The 16,901-nt window shown below is 41.6% G+C and overlaps 1 protein-coding gene across 1 annotated transcript in view; it reads right to left on the bottom strand.

Annotated features, from left to right (window-relative positions):
- Nucleotides 1-7,603, bottom strand: part of ALDH1L2 (aldehyde dehydrogenase 1 family member L2) — a 47,774-nt gene extending 40,171 nt beyond the window's left edge. Inside the window, exon 1 of the mRNA XM_090275345.1 lies at nt 7,446-7,603. Coding sequence (XP_090131471.1) covers nt 7,446-7,493 — 48 coding nt within the window. The 5' untranslated portion in view covers nt 7,494-7,603. The remainder of the gene's footprint in view (nt 1-7,445) is intronic.
- Nucleotides 7,604-16,901: the final 9,298 nt, after the last annotated feature.

The raw sequence follows: 16,901 nt of genomic DNA, 5'->3' as shown, positions 1-16,901 counted from the left end.
AAGCTGAAGTTACAATGGTGAGTTTCTAACACTGAGAAATTTTCAGATTTTATGATTTTACATGTGTTTATGATGAGTTAGCATGCTTCCAAAAAAACTAGACTGGGATATTTTATCTTAGTTTTCTTTCTCCAAGTATTATCTGAAGACTACCAGTGTTGGGGAATCTGCTGGGAGGGTATGTTAAAAATGTGGATTCCTTTGAGCATGGGCCTGCGAGCCAAGTGTCGCTGGTTCGATTCCCAGTCAGGGAACATGAGTAGGTTGCATGTCAGGTCCCCAGTTGGGGGCACAAGTGAGAGGCAACCACACAGTGATGTTTCTCTCCCTCTCTTTCTCCTTTCCCCTCTCTTTCAAAAATAAATAAATAAGTAAACAAACAAGCAAACAAACAAATAAATAATTTTAAAATAAAAAAATAAGTGTATTTATTTTAAATAAATAAATAAACAACAAAAATAAAAATGTGGATTCCTGCCCTGACCAGTGTGGCTTGGTAGGTTGGGCATCTTCCTGCAAACCAAAAGGTTGTGGGTTCAATTCCTGGTCAGGGCACATGCCTAGGTTACAGGTTTTGTCCCCGGTCGGGGCACATACAGAAGGCAACCAATTGATGTTTCTTTCTCACATTGATGTTTCTTTTCTTCTCTTTCTCCATCCCTTTGCCTCTCTCTAAAATCAATAAGCAAATCCCCAGATTAGGATAAAAAAAATCTACTGAGTCAGATGTTCAGACCCAGGAAGTTGCATTTATTTAAACAAGCTCTCCACTGACTCATAGGCACAGAATCTGAGAATCTCTGCTTTATGGAGGATATGTATCCACGGACTACAAGAAAGATTCTGCCCTGGGCAGTTAGGATCAGAAAAGAAGAGGTGGAAATATTAGCGAACAGTTTAATGAGACCCTAAGATATGCAGGTATTTCATATATATCACTTCCTTTTTATTGTCCAGTGATTCTTAGAGACTGGCGTTATTAAGCTATTTTACAGATAAAATAAATTAAAACACAGAGAAGTTAAGACACAGTCCGGAGTCAAACAGCTACTAAGTGGTAGTCTTGAGATTCTAGCTCCAGTTATTAACCCAGCACCCACTGTTTTTCTATAACATCAGCTGTGCCATCTGGAGTAGGACCTCATCAACTGAAACCTGAATAATAATAGTATCTCTCTCATAAGGTAGTTACAGTGATTTAGTGGGATAAAGCATTTAATGAATGCATTAGTGCAATGTGTGTCCACAGCAAATGCTCAACAAATGTTAACAACTACTATTATTATACCACAAGTAATACCTAGGTAAATAAAAATGATAATGGATCCCTCCTACTGGGAATGTACCATGAGCCTGGCACTGTACTGAGCTCTTTTCATTAATTCAAAAAAATTCTCAGATGCTTATTATATTTCTTTAATCCTCACAGTGACCGATTTTACAAATGAGAAAACATAGTTGCTCAGGGAAATTAAGTAACCTGCCCAAGGGCAGGGCTAATAGGGGGCAGAGGCAGGATTCAGGTTCAGATCTGTCTCACTTCAGATGTGCTTCTATGGCTTTCCTATGCTGAAGGCCCCTCCCCTTTTCTTAAAAAAAAAAATGTGGCAACAGTTTGATAGGTCAGTTGTGGGACTTTCTAATGGTACCACGGTGGTCCTGACATGGGCGCAGAACCATTGTTTAGAGGCTCTCACCTCGGTGCCTGTTATACTGGTGAGAAAGAAGAGCGGTTGTAAACTGACCCACAGCATTTCTAAACCTGGGTGATAAGGGCTAGTATCTTGGCGTTCTCAGGAGATAACATTCTGCATTAGAAGGGCCTTTTGCGGGGAACAGAGCTTTTGCTTTTAAATAAGCAAATATAATATTCCCAGGTTATCCATACCCTGATGGAATTCTTTTAAGTTAATATAGACTGATTATGTTCTAAGGATAGAAAACAACACAAAACATAGTTTTGTAGAAAACATCAAGGTACCGTGTTAAGAGTCTGCCCCAATCCAGAGCCCTTTGTGAAGTAGATGCTACCCTAATAGAAATCCATTTGAGCAGGATGTAAAATAAGACCCAAGCTATCCATATTAGGAATTCTGAAAACTGACAGTTTTACGTGAAGGATCTTTCCATTAAAAATAAACCAAGTAAGTTTTTTCTAAGACAGAGGGATGCCTAACACTTAATGAACATTCAGCACATGGGACCCCAATCCATGCCTTACACTACATAAGATTTGTTCAACAGGCATGTTTTGAGCATTTACCACGTTCTGGGCACAGTGCATGGTAGAGGTTGCGTTTAAGGTGAGTGTGCTTTTTTGTTCTTGTTTTTGCCCCACAGAGCACATGTAAAAGAATTAGGAGGATTCACATTACCAGGATGAGTTTCTGATTTCTCTTTAAAAGAAGGTTTGTCAGCCCTGGTCTACATTCCCACATAGCAACAGTCAGCTGGAGCTGAGTAGTGGGTGCTCCCTTCACTCAGGATGCAGTCTTTCACTCCATCCAGCTCAAATCCTTCATTCGTCTTATCTGTTTGGCCTCTGTTGGCATGTTCCTTTGGGACCCTGGCACTAAAGGTACAAAACCAATGTGATCTCTGCCCCCAGAAGGTCACCAGTTAGTAGAGAAGACACACAAGTAAAGACATATTGGTGTCATAGTGCTGGGATAGGAGAGCAGAGTGTGGGTCCAGAACAGGGCAGGCACCCAAAGAAAACTCCTTCACTGAATCTTAGACGACTAATATTGGGAACTGGCCAAGAGAAGGGTGGGATTTGGGGAGGTGCTTGGGAAACTCCAGGCAGAAGGAACAGCATTTACAAAGAAATGAGTGAATAAAGCGGACCCAATACTGGAAGTCAGGGAATGACAATAAATTACACTCTTGAGAGAGGCAAGAGATCTATTATGAAGGGCCTTGTCTATGTCAAATAATTTGGAACTTATTGTAAGACAGTGAGATCCATTGAACTACTTTAAGCAGGAGAGTGATACAGTCTTACTTCTATGTTAACAGACCACTCACACGAGGCAGGAACTAGCTTCCAGTGGGCACCCCCTTTGTGTTTGAGAATTGAGCAGATAAAACAATGAGTATATGAGCTGACATAATAACTCACCTTCGCAGAATGTAGTTTGGAATAGTGTAAAAGCCCTGTTACCTTATTATAACAAACTTTTATACTAATAGTCAGAAGCAACAAAGTACACTTTACATAGATGTAAATCTGCAAGATCCAATCAAAATTCAAGATACCACCATAAATGACAAACTTGTACGATTTGATTTTCCTGTTATATAATCATATAAAGAACATATTAATGAGGATTTTCTTAGCCAACATTTTTTTCCTTTTTGCATCCTAAAAAGGGTAAGAGGTTTTTTAAAGAGGGATGTCAACACAGGAGCTATTAGCAGGCAAGGCCAAGTGGAGACGGCCAACACCTGGAGAATGGATAGAGGTTGTGGGTGAGACTAGTGACCAGAGACCATTCGAAGACTTGGAGTGAAGAGAGAAACAGACTCCAGTCCAGAGATGGACTCTAGTCCCTGCTAGAGAGGCAAGACTTCAGTCATAGCATTTACCTGTAGTATTCTAATTGCACAGAATTTGAAAATTGACTTTAATTATACATATAACACATACACACACTTTTCTTTAATACAAAGAAATGATCACAGGTAAGACTGGAATCCCCCGTGACCATCACTCCTAATCCAGGTTCCCTCGCTCCTCCACAGAGGAATTGTATGGGTTGGTGTGCATCCTACAGTCCTTTCTCAGCATTTACATACATGGAAGTATACACATAAAATACTGTTTTGTGTTTTTCAAAAGAATACAAGTGAAATCAAGTGAAATCATATTATGTGTAATGTTCCATAACTCTCCTTGTCACTATATACAATTCATTCTTTAAAATTGCTGTACAGTATTCCATCACGCAGCTAGGTCTCACTTTATTCGTTTCTCTATTGAAGGACATTTTGGCTTTGAATATGTCATTGTTACAGATACCATGGCAATAGATGTACTTGTACATGCTTCTTGTGCCCAGGTGAAAGAGTTTTCTCAGTCAGATACCTAGAAGTGAATTTGCACCTCATTTTAAAACTTAAATTTTAATGGATAGCATTTAATTGGCTTCTAGAGTATTTGAAGAACTGTTTTCCTTATCCCTGTAAACACACAATATTGTCAAACTCTGATTTTTGCCAGCCTGACGAGTGAAAAATTGTATCTTATTCTAATTTGCATTTCCCTGATTACTAGTTTGGTTGAGTGGCTTTTCATATTTTATTATCCATTTGCATTGCCTTATTGGTGTACTGTGTTATCATTTTTTACCTAAACTCAAGGTTAACTATTTGTCCCACCAATCTGTGAACTTCTTGAAAGCAGGGACTATTTATTTCTTGTTCTATCCTTTTTGGCTGTGAGTCTCTGAAAAAGTTATTTAATGTCTCTGTGTCTCAGTTTCCTTAACTGTAAGATGGGCATAATAATATTACCTAGCTCACTGAGGTGTTATAAAGATTAAATGAGTATATATGTAAAGCATTTATAAGAGATGCCTGGTACATCTAAGTGCTATATCAACGCTATTATTATTATTCCCCCAAGATTAGACAGAGTGCTCAATATATAACACACCATTTAATATGGTTCAAAGTTGAATTTAGAGGTTTTAAAGAAAAAATAGAAACCAAAGCAGTGGTCAGGCAATAAGGAAATAAGTTAAGGAAGTGGTTGCTAGAATTAGAGTATAAAGCCAGTACTTGGTTCCAAAAGGCAGGAACAGGTCCAATTTCTTGAACTGATTCATAGGGTAACTTCTAGTCCTGGAACCAGGCTATGAACCCACAGCCACCAGTCAGTCTTGTCCCAGAAAGAGGCAGAGGAAGCAATGTAATAGACTGCCAAATAAATATGAGGATTAAATAATCCTCACCATGGGGAGAAATTAGGAAGCAGTGAGCCAGGCAAGATAGTGGACAATAGTAACCAATGAAGGGTTTTATTTGTATATAGTTGCACTAGTTAAAAAAGATCCAGCCATAGCACTCAGCTGAAATCATTATCTAATTCTAAGTCCATTTCTTTAAAAGAGAATGGAAAAATCAATTCTATCAGGAAATGTTATACATTAATTTTCTGCTTGGATTTTGCTAGGTTCTGAGAGATTTTTTTTCATTCTGCTTTAATGCCCCCCGCCAAAAAAAGCACCGTGTCATTTTCCTTTTTCTCAAGAAGACAGTATAATTTACATACAGTATTCGCCCATTTATTGTACAGTTCTGTCAGTTTAAACAAACACACAGTCATGTAGCCACCACTACAATCAGGATAAAAAACTGATGCATCAACCTCCAAAAGTCTTTTATGCCCCTTTGTACTCAAATCCTTCCCCCATCTCCAGCCCCTACCATTGACCTTTTACTTATCACTAAGTTTTACTAGTCCCAAAATGTCAGATAAATGGAATCATACAGTACGCAGCCCTTTGAGTCTGTCTTCTTACACTCAGCATACATATAGCATTAATATTTGAGTTTCGTCCATGTTGTATGTATCAGTAGTCCATTCTTCTTCTTTTTTTTTTTTTCCAGTAGGATTCCATTGTATGGGTGGAAATAGCACAGTTTGTTTATCTTGTCACCAACTGAAGGACATTTGTTTCCAGTTTTTGATGACTACGAACAAAGCCTCTTAAACATTCATCAATAGGTTTTTGTGTGAATAAAAGTTTCCATGGGTAAATACCTAGGAGTGTAATTGCTGAGTCATAAAATAGGTATATGTTTAACTTTATTAAAAAACTGCCTGTTTTCCAGAATGGCTGTAACATTTTACATATCAAACCAGCCATGTCTGATTTTGAACAATTCTTATAGAACACAGTCGAAAGGATGGATCTTCATTTTCTATGGAGCAAAACACCAAATTTTTCACTTATTCCATGTCTTCCTTTTGGCCACTGAAGAGCCTGCCTTCTCCCCAGCCACGTGTCACCTGGATATAACCACGTGCATTCCTGGGTATAGTCAAACTCAGGCCCCTGACCCTTCACCATGCCTGGTGCTTCCCTCCATACATGTTTTTGCTTATGCTATTTGCCACCTGGGATGTTCACCTTTTACTAGTAGAATCTTACGTAAACCCTACTATTGTAATCTTTTCATTCTTCAAAACTCTCATCTGCTGTACCAAAAAAGACAATTCAGTGAAAGGTGTTGACAGAGGAGGCCAATAAAACAGGCTGGCACAAGCCCCCTGCTCTCTTTACATCCAAGCCAGATTTCCAGGTGCCACGTGGCAGCAGAAAGCTATGGAGAAGTCCAGTGTACTGTTTAGGAGAGTAAGCAGAAGCTCTACCAGAGTAGGTCTCTTTTTTCTTATTTTTAAAAAGACGAGTGCTCCCAAAATAACAACTGACTGTACGGGGTAAAGTGAATTCTCATTACCGGAGAGGTGTCTAGGGGACGAAAGCTTTTCCATTTATGTCACTTTGGTGCAACTCAGGACTTCTCCCGGCCTCCAAGCTTTTTATTTTTTTACATTTAAATGTGTACACATGCAATTATGGTTTTGGCAGAGAAAATGAATATAAAGCAAATTCTTTCATAACATAGCAAACATGTTATGTACTTCCCATAAAAAGATACTGTAAATGGGGTGGATGTATTTTCTTCCCTGAACAGCTTGTAGTCTGCTTAGATACTGGGAGGCATCTCCCTCGAGGCCCCCAAAATGCTGAAGGCAGCGCCACATGCAACATGTCCGCCCTCATTCCATTTCTGGGGGAGCTGATGCAATTACAAGGCCCCAGGCTGGGCCAAGGCTTGGGTCTTGCATTACAGTTTAAGAATGTTCCATAGTGGTTGCTTCTGGCAGCGCCTAGTACGTAATCCTAGAAATCTTGCCGCCAGCAGCTCAGGAGTAATGAGCTTGCAATCATTAGCTCTAAGTGGCACTATCTGAAGGGGCCCTGCAAGCCAGTTGGGAGCGCTCACACGTCTCAGGCGCCGGGAAGGATCCTGCTGACTTGATAGTTGTATCCTCTAGGAGATGGGCTCGGTCCTGTACCTTGGCTCCAGCTCGTAACTAGGGATCTCACAATTGAAACAAAGAGAGAAAGGAAGCGGACTCTGCCCCCTTGCCAACTGACTGGTCCCACCAGTTAGTCCCAGCCAGACTTTAAGTGTTCAAAAGACGCATCCTTGGCTCCTTTCCCATAGAAGACAATGGCACGTTTGCCAAGCCCCATCCAGGACCCTCCCCCGACCCTCTTCTGCAGTTTCCCAACTTTAAAAACGCTGTCTTGGCTTTTAGCTGCCTAAGCATCCGTCGCTGCCCACCCCGAGCCTCGCCACCCGGGGGTCCAGCCCCGGGGTAACTAGCTCAGGGTGAGAGCCGGGACGCTGGCCAAAGCGGGACTCACCCGGCCAGTGGAAAAACGCCGGAACGCCTGGCTGCCCCGCTGCAACATTCTGGAAAGGAGCACTCGCGTGGAAGGCGTGGGGGCGCGGAGGTTTGGGAGGCAGGCGAGCGGCCCAGCCTGAGCGCGGCCTGCAGCTTCCAAGCCCCGGGTGGTCGCTCTGTCTGGGGACAATCGAGGCAAACCACGGGACCCGGCCCATGGCCCCGCCCCTCAGCTGGCACGGCCCCGCCCACTCCAGCTGGCAGGGTTCGGCGGCCAATCCGGTACGACTGGGCGGGGCGTGGGAGGGCTGCCTGGAGCCGCCGGGCCTCAGGCCAGTTGCTGCGCTGGTACCCAGAGGTAAGAGGTGGGACACTAATTCTCCGTGTGGCTAGCTCGGTTCCAGCCGTAATCTAGGTACTTAGTGGCTGTGGGACCTTTTATCAGTTACTCACAAATCTGAGGTACGTAAGGATCTGCCTTAATGGTCAACCTGACACTTCGATTCATGTCCATACAACCTTCCTGAGAAGGCAATAGGCATGCCAGTGTGCGCGGAGCTACGGAATTTAAGGGGTGGGGACACCTTCACTATCTAGGGATCCTGATACCTATCTCATAGGCTTGATTGGAGGATTTAATGAGAGAACTGTATAGAAAGCACTTGAGGAAGGGCCTGGCACAGAGCTGGTTCCCAACATAGCTGATAGATGATAGCTAGCTAGCTAGCTAGCTAGCTAGATGATAGATAAATATAGATAGATGGATGATAGATAAGTAGATAGATAGATATCCTTTTCCTTCATCTTCTAGAAGAAATGCTCAGACATGCTGTAGCTGAGCCGTTGCCTCAAACAGAATTTCTTAGCCTGGTTTGCAACCTGGCATTACTCTTATTTCTCACTGCTGTTTTGCACTAACTGTAGTATTTGCCAATTCCTTCCTGGATAACGCTTACTAGAAAAACTTGTCACCTGTCACCTGTCACCAACTCTGCATGATCAAATTCCTTCTCTTCTTAAAGATAAAGCTCAAATTCTGCCTCCTGGAGGCATTTTTCCTGATTCTCTTCTCCCTAACCTCCGTATCCTCCCCAACCTACTCATTCTCCCCAAATAATCTTTTACTCCTCTGAATTGGGAAGGACTGCTGCCTATGCATCTCTAATGACATCTCAATCTGTTACTGGTATTTGTGTACCTGTCATCTTCTCTACCAGAAGCTCCTTGCAGGGTGATTTATAAGGACTTACAGTAGCTATCACTACACAGAGCTTAAAAAAAAATACTTATTAAAAGAGAGAATAAATGAGTAAATAAATAAGAAGGTAAGAGGGAGAGAAAAAGAATGATCCATAATTAAAGCTTGGAAAATTGCAGCAAATACCCAAGTTTTTGCTTTGGGAACTCCCCCTTGCAAATCCAACTCATTTCCCTGACTGCATTTTGCGATTTCTTGCTTTTTAAAAACTTCCAAATGTTGATATTCATTTTATGTGTTCTGATTTGTGTAAACTGGGAGGGGAGGTCAAGGAGTGTGGATTTTCCTGAGTGGGGGTTCCGTAGTTATATCCTCCAACTCCTAACTTTAGAAAATGAGTTTATGTTCACCCAAATATGATATCTAAGATTTTCTTCTGTAAGAACCAAAAGTGTAGTCTCTTGATGATTCAAGGTTAGATCAGATACAATTAAAGAATTTCACAAACAACAGAAAAAATTCCTACCAATCTAGACTTATACATGTAGAAAAAAGTGAACATGAAATACTCCTTTTTATTTAATTACTTAATTAATCAATTAACTTTAAAGTCATTTTTAGAAACGAAAGCCTGAGAGAATTTGTCATCAGCACATTAAAGGAAATATTAAAGAGCATCCTTCAAGCAGGGGGAAAATTACCCACGTGGAAGCCTGGAAAAGCAGGAAAGAATGAAGACAAAAAGGAGGGGGAAGGCAAATAAGTGAGCGAACTTAAGTGAACATTGGCCATATAAACAACAACAACAATAACAATAATATAATCTCGTGGATATATACATGTATGTATGAAAATATAAAAACAACAATAACAAATTGTTGTATGCATTTGGGAGGGGAGCTTGGAGGAATGGAATGGTCATTAGGTGAAGGAAAATTTAAGTTAATATTATCTAAAACAATTCTAATAATGTTTATAGAATTCAAATATAATATAATTAAAATACATGACAACAATGGTTCTGAGTTTTAGGGAGAGAAGGTGGACTTAAAGTGTTCTAAGGCTATAGCATTGTCTTAGAAATAATAAAGTTCCTAATTTATGTTATACTTTAATAAATTAAGGATGCATGTTATTATCTCTAATATAACCACAGAAGCCCTGGTTGCTGTGGCTCAGTGGATTGAGCGTCGACCTGCAAGCCAAGTGTCGCTGGTTCGATTCCCAGTCAGGGCACATGACTAGGTTGCATGTCAGGTTCGCAGTTGGGGGCGTGAGTGAGAGGCAACCACACAGTCATGTTTCTCTCCCTCTCCTTCTCATTTCCCCTCTCTCTAAAAACAAAATAAATAAACAAATAAATAAATAAATTATTTTAAAAAAAGGAATTGAAGTTAAAAAAAAAGAATAGTAATACCTTGTATAACTAACAAGTTAATAGAATGTAAAACGATCAATTTAATAGAGTGACTTTAAAAAATAAATTCAAGAGAATGTAAGAAAGGAAAGAAAAAGAAACATGGATTGCACAGGGGAAGAAAAAAGGAAATTAGTAAGATGTTAGATTTAACCTTAAATATACCAGAAATTGCAGTAAATAAAAAAAAGATAAATGCTTTGTTTTTAAAATTTGCATATGAAATTCTGTATCTTCACTTTTAACACCTGCTCCACACTCCATGGAGAGTCATACACGTCATTTACTTAACCCATCCTAAGGTCGTTTCTAGTCTCGCTCCTTGTTACTGAAGCAGGTCTGCCTCAGGCTGTCCTGTAGTGTGTGGGTTCTTGACTTTGTGCAGGAAAGATTTCACAACACGAGTCCAGGTGGTTTTGACAGTACATTTACTAAGGCTGGGGCCAGTGAAACAAAGGAAAGACTTAGGCTAGAAGAAGTAACTGGAGAAAGCTAGAAAAATTATAGGGAAGGAATGAGCCAAGGCAGAACTGCTGTTAGTTCACTGGGAAGTCAGAGAAAAAGGGGGCCCTGGAGATAAGATTAGGGGGTAAGACTGGGTTGAGCTGCTGCTTCCCACTGCTCTCCTGGCTGCAAGTCTCCTTGTGACCCTTAGATTTTAGGAGGAAATAAAAAGTTCATGCCCCAGAAGGGGCATGGGCGTAGTCTAGAGCAAGCCCTCATTGAGCTTTGTTCTGTGAGCTTTTTTTTCCCCCTGTGGGTGAGAATGTTAGGGGAGGCTTTCAGTAGAATATTCATCAGTTTTCCAGGTGGATTTTTAATATGCTAATGCATCAAAATGAGCACATACTAAGGTTTGGGAATATTCTTTGGTCCACCATACTGTTTTACTTTTTATCTTGAGTCTGCCTGGCTTTTAATGTAGTTTTTGTTATTTGTTTCTGACTTCATCTATCCTTGGGTTTAGGTGGCACAAATGACATTAATTGGTTCTCTGTTCTCTATCTCCCACACGAGGGAGATTTAAGCTATGTGTTCTCTGGTTAGGGAGGAGAGGTATAAACGATTCACTTTCAAGTGTCCTTGGTTAGGGGAAGTGAGTTTATGTAATTCACCAGCTGGCTGTAAGTTGCTCAAACTGTTTGGGTTTGTTTAATTTTCTTGTCTCAGTTTCCCCATTTTACTTGCCCAGGAATTTTCCTACCTTCTACCTATCCTGCCTCATCCTGAGCAACCTTCAGTAAATGACTCCCATCTTCATCCTCTCCAAAGGATTCAGTCAGTCAGGTCTTTAAAATGAGTACCTAGAGGTATGGTTTTGACCCAAAGGTAGCAGTTTAAACACTGATACACACTGCCAGATTGCACCCAGAAGGTGGGATACAAAAAAGAAAGGGGGGGGGCTTGTTTTTCTCAGCAACTCTGGGAATTATCATCAGTCTTTATACTCCCATAATATATATTTTCACTTTTATTTAATTTATTAAAACTAAAACAAATAATTTACACATGTTAGTATTAAGAAATCAGAGTTCAACACCCGCCAAGAAGGAAAGAGGCCAATAAACACCCTGATTTTGATCCAAGGATCTGCTCCCTCCAACCTCGTCCCTCCTCTGCGTAGATACTGTGGTTCCTGTGAAGTTACCTCTCCTCCAACCCCCAACCCTGGGAGATCCAGGGATGGAACACATGACCTAGAATAAGCCAACTGGTGCATTTCTCCCATTCCCTCAATTACAATAATTGGTTCAGTAGTGTTAGCAATGTCCTAGTAAGGCTAATCAAGGCCAGCAAGACCTAATTCTGGGACTTCTGTTTGAGCTATATCAGTTAAGTGTTCTCTTTTTCTCTCATGCTAGATTTGGTATGGTGACAAGCCTGAAGCTGCTAAGGGCTACCATAAGGCTCCCAAAGAATGTAGCAAAAACTGTGAAGAGACAGAAAAGGAACAGTGAAAATCCAAGATCTGAAATCATTTGAATCCTGAAACTGGATGCATGTGAAGGCCAATTCTACCACTTGTATTAAAAAGCACATACAGGACTTCCGGCCAAGGTGGAGGCATAGACAGACACGGACATGCTGTGTCTCCCTCCACAACTAAGAAGGAATACAACTACCTCAAAACTAGAAACAACCAGAAGTTCAGAAAATCAAACTGCATGGAAGTCCAACAAAGATATAAAGAAGAAATACTTATCCAGACAGGTAGGAGGGGTGGATCCGGGGCAGAGAGGACGTGGTGTGGTGGCAGCAGCAGTGGCAGCAGCAGCAGCCCGGCAGAAAGTGCAGTCACACATTTTAAAAAGTGAGGAGGGACACCTGAAGAGCATTCTCAGCTCCTCACTGGACCGTGCAGCTCATGGTCCCAGCACTGGGGAAAATCAAGCCTCTTTGCTTCTGACCATGCAGACCAGTGGGGGTTGGAGAGGAGGCAGAAACTGCCAGTCTCTCAGCAGTCTGCTTATTTAAAGGGCCCCCATGGTTCTAGAATGTCCGCAGACCCACCCACTCTGGGAATGACGGCCAGGGCAGCAGCCAGAGGGATGCCTGTCCAGTGCGGAAGTGGGAGAGGTGCCTGGAAAAGGGGCGAGTGCTGGGCAGGCGGCATTGTTCCCTCTTGGACCCCACCCCCACGTACAGCGCCACAATGTGGTGAAAAAGGTTGCCCTGTACTGACAAATCCCTAAGGCTCTGCCCCTTACAACATAACAGGAGCGACAGCTCTACCTGGGACGTGGAGGCAAACACACACAGGATTCTGTCAGAATGAGGAGACAGAGAAGTATGGCCCCAAAGTGGGGACAGATCAAGGTTCCAGTGGGAGAACTAAGTGACGAGGAGATAGCCAACCTAACAAATGAGGAGATAGACAACCTAACAGATGCAGAATTCCAAACACTGGTGACAAAGATGCTCACAGGCTTGATAGATATGCTTGAGTATGGCAAATGCATAAGAGAAGTGAAGGCTATGCTAAGTGAAACGAAGGAAAATCCACACAAAACCAATGGTGAAGGGAAGGAAACTGGGGTTCAAATCAATGATTTGGAACATAAGGAAGAAAAACACAATCAGCCAGTGCAGAATGAGGAAGCAATAATTGAAAAAAATGAGGAAAACTTCCCAAATTTTGTGAAGGAGACTGACATACAGGTCCGGGAAGCACAGAGGGTCCCCGGCGTGCTGGGCCCAGAGGGGACCACACCAGGACGCATCATGACTGAGATGCCAAAGGTGAAAGATAAAGAGAGTGTCCTGGGGGCAGCAAGAAAGAGGCGGAGAGTTGCCTACAGGGGGATGCCTATAGGACTGTCAGCTGATTTCTCAGAGGACACTTTGCAGGCAGGAAGGGACTGGCAGGCAGTATTCAATGTGATAAAAAGCAACCTACAACCAAGATTACTCTATCCAGCAAAGCTATCATTTGGAATGAAAGGGTAGGTGAAGTGCTTCCCAGACAAGGTGACACTAAAGGAGTTCATCATCACCAAGCCATTGTTATATGAAATGTCAAAGGGACTTACTTAAGAAAAAGAAGATCAAAACTGTGAACACTAAAATGACAACAAACTCACAACCATCAACAACGGAATCTAAAAAATAAAAACAAAATCCAACTAAGGAAACCAGAATAGGAACAGATCATAGGTATGGGGATCATTTGGAGGGTTATTAGCTGGGAGGAGGGAAGGGGAGAAATGGGGAAATGGTGCAGGGACTAAGAAGCATAATTGGTTGGTACAAAATAGATAGGGGATGTTAAGAATAATATAGGAAAGGATGACGCCAAAGAACTTATATGCATGACCCATGGACGTGAACTAAGGGTTGTGGGATTGCTGGAGGGAAGGGGGTACTGGACAGAGGGGAGCAAAGGTGAAAAAACTGGAACTAATGTAACAATATAATCAATAAAATATACTTAAAAAATACCAGAATAAAGTACATACAGTAAAATTGACTATTTTTGGTATATAGTTCTGAGTTTTAACAAATGTATAGATTCATGTAAGGAACACCACAGTCAGGATACAGAACAGTTCCACTCCCCATTCCCCCCTCCCAAATTTATCACCCTGTTTCTTTGTAGTCATGTCTACCAATCACCCCTGAACCCTGATAACCACTGAAATGTCCTCTATCACTGCAGTTTTATCTCTTCAAGAATTTTAAATAAATGAAATCATATGGTATGTAACTTTTTAGACTAATTTTCTTCATTCAGCATAATGCCCTTGAAATTCGTGTTAATTTTTAGGGATTTCCAGGGATTTTGAGATTTTTCTGTTACTGATTTCTAATATAATTCCATTGTGGTCAGAGGATATAACTATACATTTCAATTCATTGAAACTTGTTTTATGGCCTAGCATATGGTCTGTCTTGCTTAGTATTTTTTTGTATGCTCGAGAAAAATGTCGATTTTACTGTTTTGGAGTAAAATGGCTTATAAACATCAATTAAGACAACTTGGTTGAGAGTATCATTCAATTCTATATTCTATTTATATCAAATACTGAGAGAGAAGTGTTAAAATTTCTAACTATAACTATAATTTTTATTTATTTCTTCTTTTATTCTGTCAGATATGGGTCAATTAAACTTCATTGCCCATTGTCAAGAATATCCCAATTCAGTGATACTTTGAATTCTATGTTCTTAAGAAAATTATTCGCGTTTTGATTTAGAAAGAAGTAAATTTGTTTGGACATAAATCTTGTAGAGTGAAGCAGCTTATATTTTTGCTTAGTTCTTCATTTAGACAAAGATTTGGCCAGTGTTTTCACTCAGATTTTGGAGTTCAGCCCCTTTGCAGTAGTTTCCTTGATTATCAGTTTTTCCTTCTAAATGTCAAGCTTCCCTGCCAGCTCAGCCTCTGCTCTCTGCCAGTTTAAACCCACGGGGCTTCAGCTTTTGCTACCCGAGGTGCACAATTGTAGGGGAATATGTGCATCAAAGAGCAGCAAACTCACCTCTCAGCTAGTGCAGCTGTTTTTCATTTGGTCTTCTGCATGTAGTTTAGTGGTCGGCCAGGGATTTCGGCAGAGTTTATACTCAGATTTTAGATACCTTCTCTTGGATGGGTCCCTTATTTCAGGGTTCTCCTCCCCAAATTTCCAGCTTCTCTTCCAAAAACCCTGAACATAGTTTGCTACGACCTCAAGCCAATAAGACTACAGTGTTTTACTCCTGGATTTGAAGGAGTGAGGGCCACTGACAGGCACAAAGCTCCAAACTCATAATTATTACCAGTCGCCGAGTAAATTTTCCTATGGTTTCTGCCACAGGAAAATCTTTAAAAAGTTATTTTCATTGTATTTTGTCTACTTTTCTTAGTTATTAACTGCAAGTGGGTCCACGTGACTACTTAGGCCATCTCCATTGCTTCCTTAAAAGGACAGAGGTATCTTTGTCAATTACTTTTATATATTAATTATAAGATTTTTCTAAGGTAGTTACACTTTTTAAAATAGATTATTTCAACCCACTTTGTAGACCAAAATTTATATAGAAAGACCTTTTCTTTTCTTTTGGCTCATTTTGCTCTTCTGAATTTGAAAGAAGTGTTGGCAAACTTTTTCTTAGAGTAACTGACAGTAAATATTTTAGGCTTGTGGGCCATATGGTCAGTGCTGCAACTACTCCACTTTGCCCTTGTATTGTGAAGCAGCCATAGACAAGATGCAAATAAATGGGCATGACTGTATTCCAATAAACCTTTATTTACAAAAGCCAGTTGTAGATCTGCCAACTGAATGTTACTGATTCCGATTCCCAAGTTAAAATACAGTGGTACCTGGGTACCCGTGGTCAATTCCTTCCAAACTCACGATGAGTACCAAAACCCGGAGTACCAAGCAAGCCCAGAGTGCCGAAACATTTTTTTCTCCTCAAAATGCGAGAGGAACAGGGTTTGACGAGTTCTGAAAACGACGAGAACCGAGGTATGACTGCATCTTAATATTATAATTTCCCTTACCACACAACTTAAGTCTTTGAAGGGGTTTTAGTCACTGATGTATCAACCAGAGGCGGTCCTGAATAAATACTGAAGAAGTTAACAATTCTCTCATGCCTCTATCAATCTTTTATTTCTTTTAACAGCAATCTAGTATTTCATAGCACGGATCATTAAACTTCATGTAATTATTCCCTGTTGATGGACATTTAGATCTTTTCCCATTACTATCTATTAAAAACCAGGCAGTAATGGACATTGCTATATAGCTGGTAGAGTTACTGGGTAACACAGATTCTAATTCACGGAAAAGCCAGGTAGCAGGTACAAGCATTTTAAAACACATTTAAACAGCGCTTCTTCCCTCTCTACCCCCCCACCCCGAAACCTTTATGAGGGAGGGAGTGGAGAGCGGGTGAATGCAATGTAGGCAGGGTGGTACAATTCTGCAACTCTTCCTCTCGCCCAGCAGTTTCTTCTCAAGAGCAATAGCACAGGACACGCAGGAGGGAAGCAGCAGCCAGCTCCCTGATGGTGGCGACACGGCGGGGGTGGGAACTACCAGCCTCTTGGAAGGAGCCCCAAAAGAGCGACTTCCTCCAGGACCACGCCGTCCTGTGAAGCCCCACCCCCAGCAATTTTGCCTTTCTAGGGTAGAAGGAGATTATAAATGGCCTGGAGGCAGCAGGGCGAAACTGAGGGTTTAGGTGTGCCATGAGACGAGAAGTGCCCAGCAGGGCATCCGGGGGACCGCCGCCGCCACCGAACCCGCCCCTTGCCTCCGCGGAGGACTCGCTTTCCCAGCGGCCCCCAGGAATCGCAGGGGCTCTGAGCGGAGTGGACCCTCGCCATCGGGGGCGGGGCCAGGGCCGGAAGTCACGTGCTGTGACAGCCG

The sequence above is a fragment of the Furipterus horrens genome, unplaced genomic scaffold (assembly GCF_987537825.1).
Source record: "Furipterus horrens unplaced genomic scaffold, mFurHor1.1.pri manual_scaffold_4, whole genome shotgun sequence".
Lineage (NCBI taxonomy): Eukaryota > Metazoa > Chordata > Mammalia > Chiroptera > Furipteridae > Furipterus > Furipterus horrens.
Note: the sequence above shows the minus strand (reverse complement) of the source record. Positions and strands in the feature narration are given on the sequence as shown.